Below are 17,850 nucleotides of genomic sequence, written 5' to 3'. Positions count from 1 at the left end.
CTTCAGTTGGTGCTTTTGTTGTCGTCGTTGGACCTATACTCGTCGAAGTTGGTCTGTCTGTTATGGTTGTTAATGTTGTTGCCATTGTTGAACCTTCAGATTTTGTGGTGCGTCCTACTGTGGTGGTTGTAGATTTTGTAAAAACAGGGGCAGTTGGTGGGCTTTCTGTAGTTCCAGTTACAGGTCCCTCAATTGTTGTTGAAATAGGAGGAAGGCTTGTTGTAGATTTTGTGTTAGTAGTTCCTCCCTCAGTTGTCGTCGGGTGTGCTGTTGGTGTTTTAGTTGATCTCGTTGTGGTTGGCTCTCGACTGGTAGTTTCTGTCAGAGGTGTAGATTTTATGATTGTAGTTTGCTTTTCTGTTGTGGTGAGAGGTAATGTTGATAGAGTAGTTGATCTTGTTATTGTGGTTACTTTGGTGGTCGTGGAAGTTGTTGACGGTGGGACTGTTGTGTAGGTGGTGGTTGGCCCCTCAGTCGTAGTAACTGGTCCAGTTACAGGTGTTGTTACAGGACTGGCTGTTGTAGTGGAGCAGGTTTCATTTCCAAATATTACAGTTTTATTAATACAAATTGCATAGTAGCACATTCCTAGGTTGTCAGTCACATTGTAAATAACTTCATATTCATCATATCTTGTCCCATTGTAAAAGCAACCTTCACATTCCTGAACACATATTTGGTGCTCCTCATCAAATATGGGCTTATCTTCTGGGCAGACAGGATAACAACCTGCAAATACAATGGGATAAACCTTCATACATTTGATTTTTTTCAATAAAAACTGTAAAAAAAATGTAGAGGTATAGGTGAAATTGGTGTGTCAGGAAAACCCTTTGGCCATCAACACGAGAAGCTACTTCATTTGTATGAGTCATTTGCATCCAATAAATGAGTAAAGAGATGGATGTTATAAATCAAATGAATAAAATCAAATATCTCATGATGTTTTATATTGCAGTGGCATGAGATTGCAAAGACATGCAATGAAATAATCATTATAACCGAATTAAAATCACTTGCTAAGTCTTGTAATGTACTGGAGTAACTTCAATTGGACCTTAAAACTCAAAATTTCTATTGGATTTCAATGAATGTCAGAATATATCAGGGGTATACTTTAATATATTTAATTAGCATTTCATACTCGTACATATTTACAATAGTAACTGAATAATCTTACCCTCCAAGTTGGGCAAGGGGTTGCTACAATTTCCCTCTAGATTCAAGCAGGTCTTGTAGCAGGGTTGATGACATGGGTTGTAGTGCCACCGACATTCATCAGGGTTGTTATAGTAATCACAGTAGACAGCTTAGAGGAAAGAAAATGAAAATACATTTTGAAATTGTAAATCCATTTGGTCAATTGCCAGTCAATCACAAGGCACAAAGGCAGAATTATTCACCCCTACAGTCACTGAACAAGAAGCAACCGCCTGCTGGATACACAAAAGTCCAGACAGGCCTACAGCATCAACAACTACATTGTCACTAAGAAATTGTCACTTTCAGAAATGTAAATATCATATTTTAGCCTTAAAAATAACATTTAACAGCTTAGTAGTTTTTCTTTTCAAATGAAAGGAAACTAATTAAACTCCACCATCTCAACTTTTGAAAAAATGTTGCGCTTACGACAGATGTCTGGTGTTCTCCATGCAACGCATACCCCAGCCTCATTGCAAGCTTGAGCGTACGCTGCAACTGCTGTGCAGAAACATTCACAGTCGCCTCCAGTATCACAGGCACACGAGTCTTTCACACAGTTTTCATAAAATGGACGTGGATCCACCTGTTTAAACAAATCATATGCACTGTTAGATAAACTTGATATCTGTTTTTTTTTTTTTTAATTTAAAATCAAACATTTTGAGGCTAAATCTGCAAATTACCGTATTGTGACATGCTTGGAATGTTTCTCCATTTACAATGCTGCACATCATTTTGGACCAGTGTTGACGACCGGGTGTTAGTTTACATGGATTGACGTTTGTCTCCACATCCGGGCAACTGCTGATGGTTTTCCAGCTGTTTGCAAATTCTAACACATTGGTCACTAATAGCTGACCCTGAGTGGTGAAGTCATTATGTTCATTGCCGTTGAAATCTCCACATAGGCCACATACTTGTCCCTGGATTGGTAAAACAACAAATTAGTTCATTTTCAAATCTGTTGTTCAATATCTAAGGCATTTATATCAATCATATTATCCTGTATATGACATAAAATCATTCATTCTACTGTTGATTCTCTAAAGCGCTGCAGGTGAGCTAGTGCATATCGCAGGTGGTTTCGGGAAAGAGAAGGTGTAGCCCCTGGACTGGTCCCAAGTCAGTCTCAGGGTACATACAGACAACTCATTTCTTTCACTCACATTCAGGATGCGAATTAAACTCTTGATGTATATTTGGATTTCTGAATAATCGCAACATTCCTTCATTTATGTACTGTAAGTAATATAGTATATAAACATGGACTTACACTGAGCTGAGGTTCCAAGAGGATGCGGACAGTCGTTTTGCGGTCCCACATCACTGCCATACCAATGACAGATTCTACAACCAGATACATGCCAACTGTCCTAATTCTGTACTCTATGTGATTGCCCTGAGCCAGGTCCGCCTCCTCATACTTTCCTTTGAATAGTTTGATTTCCTTTCGCTGTAGTGTAAAAAAAAAAAAAAAAGGAAGAAAAAAAACACATTATGTTACTACAATAACAGACACTATACAGTGTCCTATATTGTACCAGTGTTGTACAAAGTCTTACCCCCAACTGTATTCTGACAGTTTTTGAGCACGTGGTGCCTGTAGAGCCACACGGTACGTTCTCTGTGATCACGCCAATGCTGTCCTCTGCTGTTTTATTGCCACATTTGTTCTTAGAGAAACATTATGAAGTAGTTACAAATCAATCATTTGTAATACACTGTGGAGAAATCCTGTTTAGACTTCTGAAGTTCATATTCTATAGTTTGATGATGTCGCTCCTCAATGACTGAAACTGCATTAAAAGCTAACAAAGTCCACATGTGCAATATTGTACTAACCTTGACTGCAACATAGCTGCAGTGTCCTTGAAAACCATATGTACGTTGATCAAATGTATTATAGTGACCACTTCCATAAATAATACAGGTTCCAGGGCATTTTTCCTCTGTGCACTCCCATTTTCCACTTTTGCAAGTACTGGATTACAAGCAGTAAACGTTAGTGCTCTGAGTATGGAGTAAAACAATCATATATAAAGTGACAATAAGATCGTACCACATGTTGCACTGATTTGGAATTTGTTTCCCAGGAGCATACAATATTCCATCATGTTTGCACGGACATTGTGACCGTTCCACACAGAAACCTTTGCCATCGTCAAAAAGTCCGTCTGGACATTGACAACCTGATTCACAATCGTTGGAGTCCTGGAAAGAAAGGCCAAAGAACTACTTGAAAAACAAACTGAGGGAAAGGAAGGCACGCTGGGAGGAAAAAAAAAAGTGCTTACACAATCATCGCTGTCTAGATTTAAACAAGTTGGTGCACATTGAACTCCAAGTTGTCCCGAGCCAGGATTGGAGCAGTTGAAGTACACTTTGTGTGGAGGACATGCTGAAAGAGAGGAAGAATATTTGAATCGGAGATGTTCAACCAAATACTTCTGTTCATGAATTACAAGCAAACATACTTGATGAGCGGAGTCTCCAAGAGTGGCAATGAAGTACACCATTACTGCAAACACTAAAGGAAGACACAAAATATATAAACTAGAATTAAAATAAAGAAAAAAAAGGCCATATACAGTACTGGACTTCGTTTCCTTTCGGCTTGTCCCAATGGGGATAGGGATTGCCACAGGGTGTCATCTTTTTCCATCTAAGCCTATGTGCATCTTCCTTTCTAACACCCACTGTCCTCATGTCCTCCCTCACAACATCCATCAACCTTTTCTTTGGTCTTCCTCTCCTTCCTCTTTTGCCTGGCAGCTCCATCCTCAGCACCCTTCTCCCAATATGCTCACTCACTTGTCTCTGAACATGTCCAAAACCACCGAAGTCTGCTCTCTCTAACCTTGTCCCCAAAACATCCAACTTTGGCTGTCCCTCTATTGAGCTTATTTCTAATCCTATCCAACCTGTTCACTCTGAGCGAGAACCTCAGCATCTTCATTTCTGCCACCTCCAGTTCTGCTTCCTGTTGTTTCTTCAGTGCCACCGTCTCTAATCCGTACATCATGACCGGCCTCACCACTGTTTTCTAAACTTTGCCCTTCATCCTAGCGGAGACTCTTCTGTCACATAGAACACCAGACACCTTTCCGCCAGCTGTTCCAACCTGGTTGGACTCACTTCTTCGCTTCCTTACCACACTCACCATTGCTGTGGCTTGTTGACCCCAAGTATTTGAAGTCGTCCACCCTTGCTATCTCTTCTCCCCGGAGCTTCACTCCTCCTCCTCCGCCCCTCACATTTATGCACATATATTCTGTTTTGCTTCGGCTAATCTTCATTCCTCTCCTTTCCAGTGCATGGCTCCATCTTTCTAATTATTCCTTCGCCTGCTCCCTGCTTTCACTGCAGATCACAATTTCATCTGCGACATCTCAGTCCAAGGGGATTCCAGTCTAACCTCATCTGTCAAACTATCCATTACTACCGCAAAAGGAAGGGGCTCAGTGCGGATCCCTGATGGAGACCCACCTCCACCTTAAATTCTTCTGACACGCCAACGGCTCACCTCACTGCTGTTCTGCTGCCCTCATACTTACATACATCATGTCTTGTACTATTCTAACATATTTCTCCGCCACACCAGACTTGCTTATGCAGTACCACAATTCCTCTCTTGGTACTCTGTCATAGGCTTTCTCTATTTCTCTACAAAGACACAATGTAGCTCCTTCTGTCCTTCTCTGTACTTTTCCATGAGCATCCTCAAGGCAAATAATGCATCTGTGGTACTCTTTCTAGGCATGAAATATACAGTACTGCACTTACCAATCAATATCTAATGAGATCCCATACTAGAGATTCCTCAAAATTGCATCTTTTTACTAATACTTCTCAGTTTGGATCGACAGTGTCAGAGAGGTAATTCTTTTGACCTTTTTTTTTTTTTTTTTTTACAGTGCTAGCAGTTTGCAATAGTGTAGAACTGACCATGATATTTGTTGTAATATTTTACTCCTCTCATGGTGCTAAACGGGCCAACAAAATATTAAAAGCCTCTTAAAATAGTACTTAGATAATGTACACCTGATGTTGCAGCTGATAAGTCTGAAACCATGTGAAATCCTCATTATAAGCTCCATGATGAAACTAACCAGTGTTCGTCCTTGATGTTGATGGACTTCCCTGGCTGGATGATGGCCTCGTTGTGATAACAGGGACATTTTTCTTTGGGGATGCAGATGGCATGGTCATCGAGGTATTGACCCTCAGGACAGGAGCAGCCGTCCACGGGCAGGAAGTCAGAGGAGCAACTCGGCAGTGTCGAACTCAGCGATCTGCAGGTCAGCTCGCACCGTTGATGCTTGTATGAAAAGATCTGAGATTCTGGGCAGGTCCTTGTGTATTTATCTGTTTGTTGCAGAATTTAAAAAGTTACTTTATAAACAATATTTGGAGATTTTCACAGGTGAAAATGAGTGATTGAAATAATGCTCTAGAGTCCAATGGTTTGTCACTAGGAATGGGACAAAATATTGATTTTATCCATCCATCCATTTTCTTTGCTGCTTATCGTCACGAGGGTCGCAGGAAGTGCTGGAGCCTATCCCAGCTGTCAACGGGCACAAGGCGGGGTACACCCTGACCTGGTTGCCAGCCAATCGCAGGGGACATAGAGACAAACAGTGACACTCACAATCACACCTAGGGGCAATTTAGAGTGTTCAATTAATGCTGCATGTTTTTGGGATGTGGGAGGAAACGGGAGTGCCCGGGGAAAACCCATGCAGGCAGGGTGAGAACATGCAAATTCCACACAGGCGGGCCCGGAATCGAACCTGGGTTCTCAGAACTGTGAGGCTAACGCTTTACCCGCTGATCCACCATCCCACCTATTGATATTATAATATATCAAACTGTTAACTTTGGTTTACTTCTTTCACCCAAAAAAAAAAGGTAGTTAAAAATCTTTCATCCTAAAAAAGTAGAAATAAATGCCAAGAATCTATCATCAAATTCTACGCAAAGCCCCCACTTTCTAAAATGTGATGTAAAGCAAACAACGTTAGGAAGTACTTACCACACACGTTTACTCTCCAGTCCATCAAGAAGACTCCCTTTGATGCACACGCTCGGGCGTAGGAGGAGAAGACAGCACACAGGCAGGATTCACTCTTGTCACAATTGCAGCTGGCATAAATGCACCGCTGCGGAATTACAACACACACTGCTGACGGCTTGTTGGAAACGTCGCTTCATTCTGGTTCAGTTCAATAAAACACTCATTTCTGGCATTTCCAGTGTGGAAGGTTACGGAGGGTAATCAAAACAACCATTTCTCCCATACTTGGGCACACCTCACAAGCACAGATAGGGGGTTACAGTGTTGAACTGAAATCAACTCTACTTATCATTTAAGAGGAATTTACTGGATTAATTGAAAGCCCGTACCTTGTAGTACACATCAGGATCTACTAATGAATGGCACTGCTCGAAGGTGCTATTTGGTTGTAACAGTAAGGCGCACCAGTGTTTTGCATACAAGTCTGGAAAGAGTAGCAACAATTTCTATCAATCATGACAAACACGCACCGCATGTGTACTAAACAGAGAAGAGGCAGTGGAAGCAGTGTACCATTTTCCACGCTGAGAGAACACGGGTCATCGAGTCTTTCCCTGGTGTCTCGGCACATGAGGTTCGACTTCCAAGTGTTACTAAATGTGGTCGCTGTCCCCTCGACAATCCCCTGAGGGGTTTTCAAGTCATCAGACAAGGCCAGATTGTAGTTGCCACATAAACCTGATGGGAAAACAGAGTTTAGGTTTTATGATATGTTGGTGTTGCCGTAGTAGGCTCTGTCTCTCATCAGCGCAAAGATACTACGTTGGATTATTGAGATACAGTATGAACAATACATGACGACATGATTCACTGGTACAAAATCTTGAACAGTTTTAACAGATATTAATCATTTTGTTTGGAATATAAAGGGCAAGTACAGAGGATATCCAGTAAAAGGTCGGCACGCCGCTGCTCTTATGTGAGATTTGGGTGATTTCGAAACATAATTTGCAAAGTTTTTTGTGACCAATAACAGAAGTTTCCTATCATATAGATTGTATAATGCAAATAGTTTTACAACTACAACTACTACATTTGTATTCTGATCTATATTTTGGGGGGTTTTAGAAATGTAAAACTCACCACGCGTTTTTCCGTTGTAGCTCTCATCGAGCCGCACGTACACTTGCATGAGAGGCACGTGCTGAATCTGAATTTGCAATCCAAAACTGGTATGGAGCAAGATGTGAAATGACGAGGCGTGGAATATGTTGATGTCCGCTTTGAGCAAATACAAACACAACAACCGAGAGTATCACTAAATGATGTGAAGGCACAAAGTAAAGATGAGGGTTGGATTGTGTGATCAACCTGTATGGTACGGCAAAGTGATGATTTGCTGGTTTTGTTTTACTGTCCCGTCGGCAATGAACATTAACACCTAAACAAAAACAGAATTATTTAAATGGTGTCCCCAACAACAGGCACTACTTTAATATAACGAGCTTCATCTCACATTGTTTCTGTCATTGTTTAACAGGATTTTAAGCGCCTTGAGACAAGTGTCAAAGTGTTGGTTTGTACAAGGCACCAGTTGCACCTGGATGGTAAACTTTGGACTTGAGGCATCCTGGAACACACGTGGACGTTTAAAGGTGATTCAATTCATAGCAGCAGATTGCAGACAGTATTTTCTCCCTCAATCAAAGCTCAGATTCATTCACCTTGCTTTCCACTTTGGCTAGCGTGTAATAACAGTCTCCGTGGAAGGTGTACGATTTGCCATCGAAGGTGGTCACGTGTGAACCCTCCTCTACCGCACATGTAGCTGGCCCCTGAAGATACTCGCAAAACCATCTGCCCTGAAAACATGTGCTGAGATAATACACAGAATCAAAAACATGAGCAAGAAGAGATCATGTCTTATTAATTGGTTCATTGACCACGCTCGTAACTTCTAACTTCTATCTCAAATCAACATTTCCAATTTGAAATGAATAGGAACTCAATTGATCTGTCCAAACCCCTCCAAAACCCCCCAATTTTTAGGGGTTATATTTTAATAAGGAAAGAGGCCCCATAGCTTAGTGGTTCGAGCATTGGTTTGTAAACCTGGGGTCGTGAGTTCGTATCTCACTGGGGCCTCTACTCCCCAAGGGGGTCAGAGAGGTCATGGGGCGTAAAAAGAGTGCCAAACAAATATGAGCATTCATCTGAGCTGTTACGGCCTGGTGACGTCTAACGGGACAAGCTGAAAAAAAACTTTATATTTTAATAAGGAAAACAACAATCTTTTTTAACATTGTGCTGGCAGCAGAGAGGCGGTTCTGTATCATAGAGTGATGCAGTTACAAAGAAGAATAGACTTCTATTTCTATATTGATTATTTTGCTCAAGATTGTAATCACGTGGGCAGCACTGTGGGGCAGCTGGTTACAGCGGTTGCTGCACACTTCTGAGGACCAGCCAAATCCCGTCCCCGCCTGTGTTGAGTTTGCATGTTCTCCCCGTGCCTGCGTAGGTTTTCTCTGAGTTCTCCGGTTTCCTCCCACATCCCCAAAAACATGTCATGTAGGTTGATTGAAGACTCTCAATTGCCCGTAGATGTGAATGTGAGTGCGAATGGTTGTGTATTTATACGCGTTGTGCAATTGGCTGGCGACTAGTTCAGGGTGTACCCCGTCTCTCATCCAAAGATAGCTGCAATCCTGCAACTCTAGTGAGCATAAACGGTACAGAAAATAGATGGATGCACAGTAGATCTCGGTTGTTCTGTTTACAAACCACAAAAAAACATCTGTGACTTCCCTTTCTATTAACTCTTTTTTTTTCTTTTTTTTTTTTAAATTGTGCTCCTGCCAGATCCAAAAAATTGCAGTCAATGCAGCAGCTATTACGATTCAAAATAGTGTCTTACTGTGACATTCCACCTTTGCGCCAAAGAGCTGGCACGTGTTTGAGGCATCGTTTGCAGTGATCACATAATGTTCGGCATGTTTGAACCAAATGATGAAAGACTGGGTCACAACTTCTCCGCTTCATTTGGTCAAATTAGGTATGGGCACAACATCCCTATGCAGCAGTGGCTGATCAGGCTCAATTAATTGGAGGAGCCAAAATTAAATTTGATTAATTGTGCAGCCCTACCGCTGCATATTGTTGTATTTTCTATTTGTTGTTTTACCACCCATCCATCCATTTTCTGTGAAGCTTATCCTCACAAGGGTCGTGGTCCTGTTTTTTGTTCAAATATACACTGCTGAAAGGTTTTTAAAACTGCTACAAATTATGCTAACTGTTAGTATGTCAAAGCCATTTATCATTTATGCTAGCATTAAGCTTGGCAGGGGCCATTCTTAGTGCAACATTGTTTGTTTTAAATACACAAAGTGTAGTTCACTGTTGTTCGGTTTGGCAGTAAATTTCAACTAGAAGTGGCATAAAAAGCTTGAAGCCTCATTTTTCAAGAATTGTTCACAATTCACCAAACTGCTGCTTATTTTGAAGTGAGGTGAGATGAGTTTGCTTAAGGTTGCACTCACAAGTCAAAACAACAACAACAACAAAACCCCAAATGATGGCTCGTATCTAAAATAACTTGTAAATTATGTAACTCCTATCTCCAAGGACCAGCGTATACACTGTACTTGTTCAACATTATGAATCATTTCACTTACCATATGTCTTTGTCTTGTTGGTAGCCCTCACTCGAGTTGTAGACTTTTCCATGCTTGCACTGACATTCCGACTGCTCAATGCATCCCCTCATTGAAATGTCATCAAACACAGTGCCTAAAAAGTGTAAATTACAAAGGAAATGTGATTTTAGAAGTGCAAAGGTAGAGCAAATTTGGATTCGGATGAAAAGAGGACTGACCGGGGGGACAGAAGCAGCCGTCCATTCTGTGGTCCTCACACATGGAACTGGTGTCCAGGTGTGTGCACGTGTCCATGCAAGGAGAACCGCTCTCTTCATACACCATGTTGTAAGGACACTGCTTGGCTGTAGCGGGAGAGAGAAAGATTTCGACTCATGTGAGTAATGTTGCTATAAGTGATTGCATGTTGTTGTTTTTTTTTTGGGAGGGGGGGGTTGGGGGGCATTAAGCAGTCAATAATTATAGGTAGTATATTGCAAGTGGTGTATTTGACACACAATGTAATTTTCAGTTCCATGTACTATAAGTGTTCAAATGTAGTTTTACAATTAATATAATCCATCCATTCATCCATTTTGAACACTGCTTCTCCTGGTTAGGGTCCCGGGGAACTGGAGCCCATCACAGCTGACTTTGGGCGAAAGGTGGACAACACCCTGAACTGGTCACCTGTCTGTTGCAGGGTTAATACTGTATAATGTTATGGTTAGAGTTGTATGGATCAGGTTCTGTTTATTTTATTTTCAGTTTTTTTACTAGAATCATTTTTTGCAATTCTAAGTATTTTATATTTCAATAGTAATTTGGTTGTGAAATGATTTTTGGGGGTCAAATACGTTTTTTTTTTTAATTTAATTAATGATTTCCCTGTGAGTGTCTCTTTGACTTCCTACAACTAAATGTCCATGGTGTCCCAGAGTTGTAGTTGAGACAGAGTAATTCCACCACCCCCCACCCCCGTCCTTTTTTTCCCTTACAGGACAGTTGCAGTAACCTTATGAAAAAGTGGTTATCCAAACGTGATGTGTCCAGGAAAAATAATTGGTAACAATTATTTGTATTTGTTGTTTGCTAGTTTGTTGATCAATTTCTTTCTTCAATTTCTTACTGTAGTTGTTAGTCTTTATAATTAATCACAAATATATTTGCATCGAATGTGATTTATTAATACCGCAGTTCCTGTAAAGAAACTGATGATAAAAGAACATCAGCGAGTAAGAGAGATTGATCTAATTTTCCTTATAATATATGGACCCAAGCATTAATTTGAGAGTCTAAACTGCCTCTTGGTGTGATTGCGAGTGCGATTGTTGTCTGTCTCCATGTGCTCTGCGATTGGCTGGCAACCAGTTCAGGGTGTACCCCGCCTCCTGCACGATGACAGCTGGGATAGCTTCCAACCCTCCTCAACCCTCGTGAGGATAAGTGGCTCGGAAAATTGATGGATGGATGTTATGTACCCAATTTAAGGGATTGATGACCCTTAATTTCTTTGCAAAAAGGCAACAATAAAATGCAGGAAGTGAAACGTTACCACAAAACAGTGACGTCCTCCAGTTGGGAGGCACTCCACCAGCATGGGAGCACTGTCGAGAGAACTCGGAGAGTGTGCTGCAGACACAGGTGTCATTTGTGTGGTTGTTATAGCCACACATGTCCTGCACACAAGCCTGCACGTAGGGTGCAGGGTCGATAAGTTGGGTGCAGGGCCTCCAAGACTCAGAAAGCAACAACTGGTTGCACGACGTTTTCTGGAAGAAAAACACATAAGCAGTAGAAACAACATTACTTGTATGTTGAGTGGTAAGTTGCTTTTGATAACACAAGGCATCAAAAACTTACAAACTCCTCGCATGAATTTGCAGTTGGAACATCTTCAAGTGATTCTCCGTCCTCCTCAAAGGGGTCCTCACAATCATCATTTGGGTTATGAACCTTCTGGTTGTTGCCGAACTCAATGTGGCTAATTATTCGATCTGCAAGGGATTTTATTTATCCAATAATGTCCGATGTCAGAAGAAAAAAAAATATATAAACCAACCATTGTACATCAGCTCATTGTAGACAGGAATGCCATTGTAGTCGCCACAGAGTCCACAAGTGCGATTAGCATAGTCACGATCAACCTCCACCTATTAAAAATAGAGATAATAATAGATATAGACAATAGAGAATAATAAGATAGATCGATCACTTAAGTTCTAGACTTTTATCGGGTAAGGCAAAATTGTTAACTTCCCAGTCAGCACAGAACGTCAATAACAATATAATACAGTACCTGTACTGAAATTAACAGTGTGCGTGTATATATATATATATATATATATATATATAATTTTTTTTTAAAACCAAAAATTGTAAGAAACGGTGGTTATACCCATCAGGATACAAGAATACATGAGACATACTATTAAATAGCTCATTTAATTTGTAACCTTCCTTTTCTGTATTTTAATTGTTCCATAGCCAGATTAACTGTGGTGCAAGATTCCATCAATTTTGTTCCAAATATAGCTTTAAAAGTTTGATTCTTTACAATTTGGAGTGTGTATTATAAATACAAATACAGTATGCTGTAAACATGCATTTTTTATAAGGTCTTGTGATGTACAACACTCGTATTGCAACGTTCCAAAAAAATCAGATCTTTACCATGACTGCATCATCACCGTTCCACATGACAACAAGGCCAACTTTTGATTGCAGTTTGATGTAGACATCGTTATTTTCCACTTGAACTCCACTATTATAGTGTGGCAATAAGACCCTAAAAAAATCACAGAGTATAGGACTATAAAAATCAGAAACGAGCAACTTTTGCCTTCTTTGCTGTTTTTGTTGACTTACGCTTGGCCGTTAACGGTGACCACTTCCTTGGTGAGATGGAACGCAAGGTTATTGATGGTGACCACCACATAGCTGATAGTTGGATTCCCGTCGTTCGTCTCCCTCCTCACGTGCACCGAGAACTCCTGCATGGCCGAATGGCAGTCCGACGCCAAGTTGTACTCGCACGTCCCAGAAAACTGGTAAACTTCACCGTCAAATGTCTTGAAGTGCTCTCTGCCCCACGTGCTGCAGATACTGCCAACATGGTTGCTGACTGAGCGAGACAGAAAACAGTCGGGGTTAAGAGAATGTGATGGAATGAAGTGATGAAAAGGTGTTTAATGGGTCTTACCCAGTCTGGCCTTGACTTTAGTGACAACAGACAAAGTAAGGAAAAACAAGACCACGCATTTCCACCGCATGGCTGCCACAATTCCCACCACCATTGCAGGTAAAATCATCAGACTCTCGTCTGTGGCTCCTTATATTTAGACTGCTCAATTTGATCACACCTTCTTTCAGCAAACTTTTATTGCCGCCACATGGAAAACGTGTTGAATGTGCGTCTGTCGCCAACTTAATGATACCCACATCCTCCTTGTGACATCATTAAGCAAATTTGCTTGTAGATCAATTGAGAAATTTGGGCGAATAAAATATTCAAAAAGCTGGTCCTCTGCTGTCACTCATTATTCACAAAGAATTCACCAATTGAAATATACATACTATTAGATTTCTAGCCTTCGAAAGAGGTGACTGTCTTCTAAGAGTAACAACGAAAATTCCAATGCAAGTTCCATCAATTCCATCCATCCATCAATTTTCTTCACCACTTATCCTCATGAGGCTCGCGGGGAGTGCTGGAGCCTATCCCACCTGTCAACGGGCAGGAGGCCAATTGCGAGGCACATCGAGAGCATTCACAATCACACCTAGGGGCAATGTAGTGTCCAATTAATGTTGCATGTTTTGGGGATGTGGAAGGAAACCGGAGTGCCAGGAGGAAACCCACGCGGGCACGGGGAGAACATGCAAACTCCACACGGGTGGGGCCGGGATCGAGTCCGGGTCCTCAGAACTGTGAGCCCAACTGTTTACCAGCCGAAGCACCGTGCCGCCCCATCAATTCCAGTAGATTTGAAAAGTCAATACATGGTATTGTAAATACGGGGATTTTTAGGCTATTCTTTGCGACAAGGCATGCACATACATAGCAGCACAAAAGTACCATCGGTGAAGTCGCTCACACGAGCATCACAGAGCGCAGTATCAACTCTATTTTATCGCAACACGCGTAGTTCCCAACATTCAAAGGATGAACATATCTACCATGTGGCGCCATTACTTTATAGGGTCAAAGACTGCATCATGAGGGGAAAGTTTACGGGGAAGGCTTTTGGAAAGTTGTGGTGACTTGCATAACCATGTTAATGAATAAATACTGATACAATATAAACATTCCCAAACAGTATTGCCTCTGTGTTTCTCGAAGAGATTTTCTCTGCAATGGATGGTAAAATTTTCTCTGAGGTGAGGCTTTTTTTTTTTTTTTTTTTTTTTGCTACAATTCTAAAATGTACGTTTGATTACGGTATACTAGCAGTTAGTATGCCTGCTACACAGTTAAGAGGTTGTAGGATCAAACTTGACTTGAGTTGTGTCTCTCCTGAGTGGTTCACCGCGCTTATGTGGGGTTTCTCTGTGTTTTCTTCCTCCCACATTCCAGGGACATGCATGTAGGGTTAGTTGAACACTCAAAATCATGGCTGAACTATGAACTTTTTGGTTACGGATTTATTAATTCAAAAGTCCTCCAGTTAGATACACAATTTTAAATCACAAATCTCAAGTACTTTTAACTATATCTTATTCTAAAAATTATGTTCATGAATTCTCACAATAATGATCAGTGAATAGGTGAATCAGTGAATGCTGTACTGTGGATATGAAGGGGTCCACTGCATAGAAGAAAACTAGACTTTACACCGATCTCCTCAGCTTGATCAGTATTGGAGGATAATTAGCATTCTCTGCTGATTGGATGATAGGCTTTAATGTCATAATTTGCCGAGCTATCCTAAATCCTTCCAATAAATCTCTGCAAGTGTTTACATTTTTAAATGACCACTTCTACAACGTTCCAATTTGGTCTCAAACCATGAAGGATGTGAAGTGGAACTTCATCATCTCAAACATTTTATGCCATCAAGTTCGTGCAATTGTGAAATTGAGCGCTTATGTCTCATCACTTGGGCCTTCAAACAGCAGTCTGTGTTTTTATCACAACTCTGCTCAACTACTATAAGACTCCTCACTCTGGGATTGTTTACATTAATTTCAAAATTACCTATATTTGTTGTGTTTGTCCTTTGTCCTCCATTCTAAGGTTTGACTTTGTTCATCATCTTTCATTTAACCCTATTAATTCCTCGTGGATAGCACCCATTTTCAATGTACATAAATGTGTTTGTTTGATTGTTTCACCCAGATAAAGAAAAAAAAAAAATCATAGATTCGGCATGACGTTTGAGGTGACCTGAAGAGGTCTGTGGAGAAAAAGTGCCCTCGCAATCTGACACATGTAACACTTTTGCAAGAACATTACTGTCAAGTGTCCAGCTGATAGAGAAACTTACTGGACAGTATTTTTTCATCTGTCCTTTTCAAATGAATCGTACTGAATATTATTTCCTTTTTCTGTTATTATTATTTCAAATATTTTTTAAAAAAGGTATTGAGGCAGGGGTGTTGTACTTTTGCTGACTCAGAATAACTTGAATAACGTTTGAATAATGTTTAGTACATGCTTTAAACAAAACATGTCAGTCCATCTGCCATCTGTCTCATCAGACTGACTGCAAAATCACAAAGATGGTAAATATAGTGTATGCAAAAAAACAAAGATTCTCTACCGTTGTCATTTTATTTTGTCTTATCCAGTTCTGGATCTTACAAATGAAAATACAGGAATTTAATGGTGATAGTTAAACAGTGTCATTTACACATATTGACATTTACGCTGTACAGTTTTTCCATTTCATTATCGACCAGCTGTATCTAGTTGAAAAACATTTTAATCAATGTTATACAGTATATATTCATAAAGAGTCACAAAGCCGCATAGCATTTATTTATTGGAATGGTTATTCTCCCAGATTTAACAATTTACTATTCTGACTGTGTGTCACCATAGCAGTAACCATACAAAATCCATTTAAACTTTGTCATTACTAACTCTGGTTGTACTGTAAATTGACTTTTTAAAAAGCGACACGCATATTCACGTCCTATGTGTAGCTTGCTCTATAGCAACACAGAAATGTACCGTATATAACAGGTACTAAAGCTTCATGACACAATGTACTGTGTGTGATGTTTGAAGTTGGATTTCATTTGTGACAATGGTGAAATCAGCGTGCCGTCACATTAATAGATGAGATGAGCAGATGAGAGTTCAGGGTGGTGATGGCTCAAAAACGGTTTATCAGTCTGTCGGCCCTTTCTTTTGCACATGTGTAAGAGTTACCGGTATGAGTGGCATGAAGGCATACATTCATGAATAATAGTCTAAATAGTCCCATAAAGAACCTGATGTCCACTGATCACATCCCATCATTCAGGTTAAGACAACAAAATGTGTTTACTGATGTGTTTTATCTGTGATTACGTCGTGAAAACAAACAGTGATATTTTGCATGACCCCAAATAGTGATTTACTGACAGCTCCTCCAAGTGCAAACAAGGTTTCGGACTACTCCCACTATTGGACAGCTGTATGATGAGGACATGTGGAGTCATTCGTGACTGACAGCTTTTATTGTGTTGACCAAGGGAGGACATTAGATGCATCGAATTGCCTGGGAGCACGTTTGATTAGCATGTGGATAGTTTCTGACTCTGCATATCTTCAGAAGATTAGCTACAGAGTTCTTTAGTTAAGAAGCTGCCTTGTGAATGTTCCAGATCTCAAGGTTCGGATAAATTACTGCATTTGTATTGATCGTGTACGTATAGAAATATTCTAAAATGTAAAGCAAAGCACATTATGATATTCAATTCTATAAGTATAATGTAAATATCAGTAAGTGTAAATGTCTTTGAAAAATATAAAATAAATGTCTAGGCTGCCAGGAAAAAAATTAAATAATCCATGACCTTGGAACAGCTGATGAGTGGCGTGGATCAGCTGGAAAAGCGTTGGCCTCAGAGTTCTGAGGACATGGGTTCATGGGTTTGATCCCAGCCCCGACTTTGTGGAGTTTGCATTTTCTCCCCGTCCGTGCCTGTGTGGATTTTCTCCGGGTACTACAGTGTACTCCCACATCCTAAAAACATGCAACATTAACCCATTCATGGGCAGGGTGGCAATTTTTTGCCATATTGAGATAAAAGTCTCTTAACGGGCCACAAACAAGGAAATAACACTTCTTTTTCATTTAATGCATAAAACAAAGGGCAAAAAAAAGGTCTTCCCTCTTGCGGGCAGCGTCCCGAAATTGGGACAGGTATGTTATCAGTTCTGTGAAGTGGTACATACTAGAGATATGTTTATTAATTAATTCTTATTCTAGAACGACATTTACACATTAATAATACTGACGGATTAGCATTTTGAAGACAAACTTGGTTGCATACTGACTTTTCTCCCTTTCTTCTCTTGGAAAACGCTCCATGTGTACTTGAGGCAGCCATGTTGGGTCAGGAAGGAAAGGGAAATAACTCAGTGCTAACTTTGTTATCCTCTCCTGATACCAAATTATGGTTTCAGATTAAAACACGTACATATTTTGATATACTGAAGGATATAATGCATGAAAATCATGGGTTAATTGCAGACTCTAAATTGCCTCTAAGCGTGATTGTGAGTGCCGCTGTTTGTCTCGATGTGCCTTGCGATTGGGTGGCAACCAATTCAGGGTACCCCGCCTCCTGCCTGTTGACAGCTGGGATAGGCTCCAGCAGTCCCCGTGACCCTCGTGAGGATAAGCAGCAAAAAAAATGGATGGATGGACGTGAAAACAAGATGTCAACTGACTGTCATGACATAAAATGATGCCAAAAAAAGGTTATTAAAACATTTACTCAGCCAGTGACGTACTTCTGTAATCTGGCATTCGAAACTGGTAAATGTGGTAATAT

At 40.5% G+C, this 17,850-nt stretch overlaps 1 protein-coding gene across 1 annotated transcript in view; it reads right to left on the bottom strand.

The window, feature by feature from the left end:
- The window catches only part of muc2.1 (mucin 2.1), a 13,276-nt gene extending 128 nt beyond the window's left edge, over positions 1-13,148 (bottom strand). The window contains exons 1-26 of the mRNA XM_061822069.1: positions 13,064-13,148; positions 12,730-12,985; positions 12,535-12,649; positions 11,924-12,014; positions 11,725-11,858; positions 11,417-11,633; positions 10,101-10,226; positions 9,901-10,015; positions 7,948-8,098; positions 7,740-7,853; positions 7,595-7,664; positions 7,367-7,504; positions 6,797-6,961; positions 6,613-6,707; positions 6,242-6,368; positions 5,316-5,571; positions 3,681-3,733; positions 3,501-3,604; positions 3,266-3,417; positions 3,049-3,187; positions 2,769-2,879; positions 2,480-2,659; positions 1,890-2,129; positions 1,633-1,789; positions 1,181-1,309; positions 14-729 (exon numbers count right to left, since the gene is read on the bottom strand). Coding sequence (XP_061678053.1) covers positions 14-729; positions 1,181-1,309; positions 1,633-1,789; positions 1,890-2,129; positions 2,480-2,659; positions 2,769-2,879; positions 3,049-3,187; positions 3,266-3,417; positions 3,501-3,604; positions 3,681-3,733; positions 5,316-5,571; positions 6,242-6,368; positions 6,613-6,707; positions 6,797-6,961; positions 7,367-7,504; positions 7,595-7,664; positions 7,740-7,853; positions 7,948-8,098; positions 9,901-10,015; positions 10,101-10,226; positions 11,417-11,633; positions 11,725-11,858; positions 11,924-12,014; positions 12,535-12,649; positions 12,730-12,985; positions 13,064-13,133 — 4,221 coding nt within the window. The 5' untranslated portion in view covers positions 13,134-13,148. The remainder of the gene's footprint in view (positions 1-13; positions 730-1,180; positions 1,310-1,632; positions 1,790-1,889; positions 2,130-2,479; positions 2,660-2,768; positions 2,880-3,048; positions 3,188-3,265; positions 3,418-3,500; positions 3,605-3,680; positions 3,734-5,315; positions 5,572-6,241; positions 6,369-6,612; positions 6,708-6,796; positions 6,962-7,366; positions 7,505-7,594; positions 7,665-7,739; positions 7,854-7,947; positions 8,099-9,900; positions 10,016-10,100; positions 10,227-11,416; positions 11,634-11,724; positions 11,859-11,923; positions 12,015-12,534; positions 12,650-12,729; positions 12,986-13,063) is intronic.
- Positions 13,149-17,850: the final 4,702 nt, after the last annotated feature.

The sequence above is a fragment of the Syngnathoides biaculeatus genome, chromosome 6, assembly GCF_019802595.1.
Source record: "Syngnathoides biaculeatus isolate LvHL_M chromosome 6, ASM1980259v1, whole genome shotgun sequence".
Classification (NCBI taxonomy): domain Eukaryota; kingdom Metazoa; phylum Chordata; class Actinopteri; order Syngnathiformes; family Syngnathidae; genus Syngnathoides; species Syngnathoides biaculeatus.
This window is presented reverse-complemented; position numbering and strand designations above follow the sequence as displayed.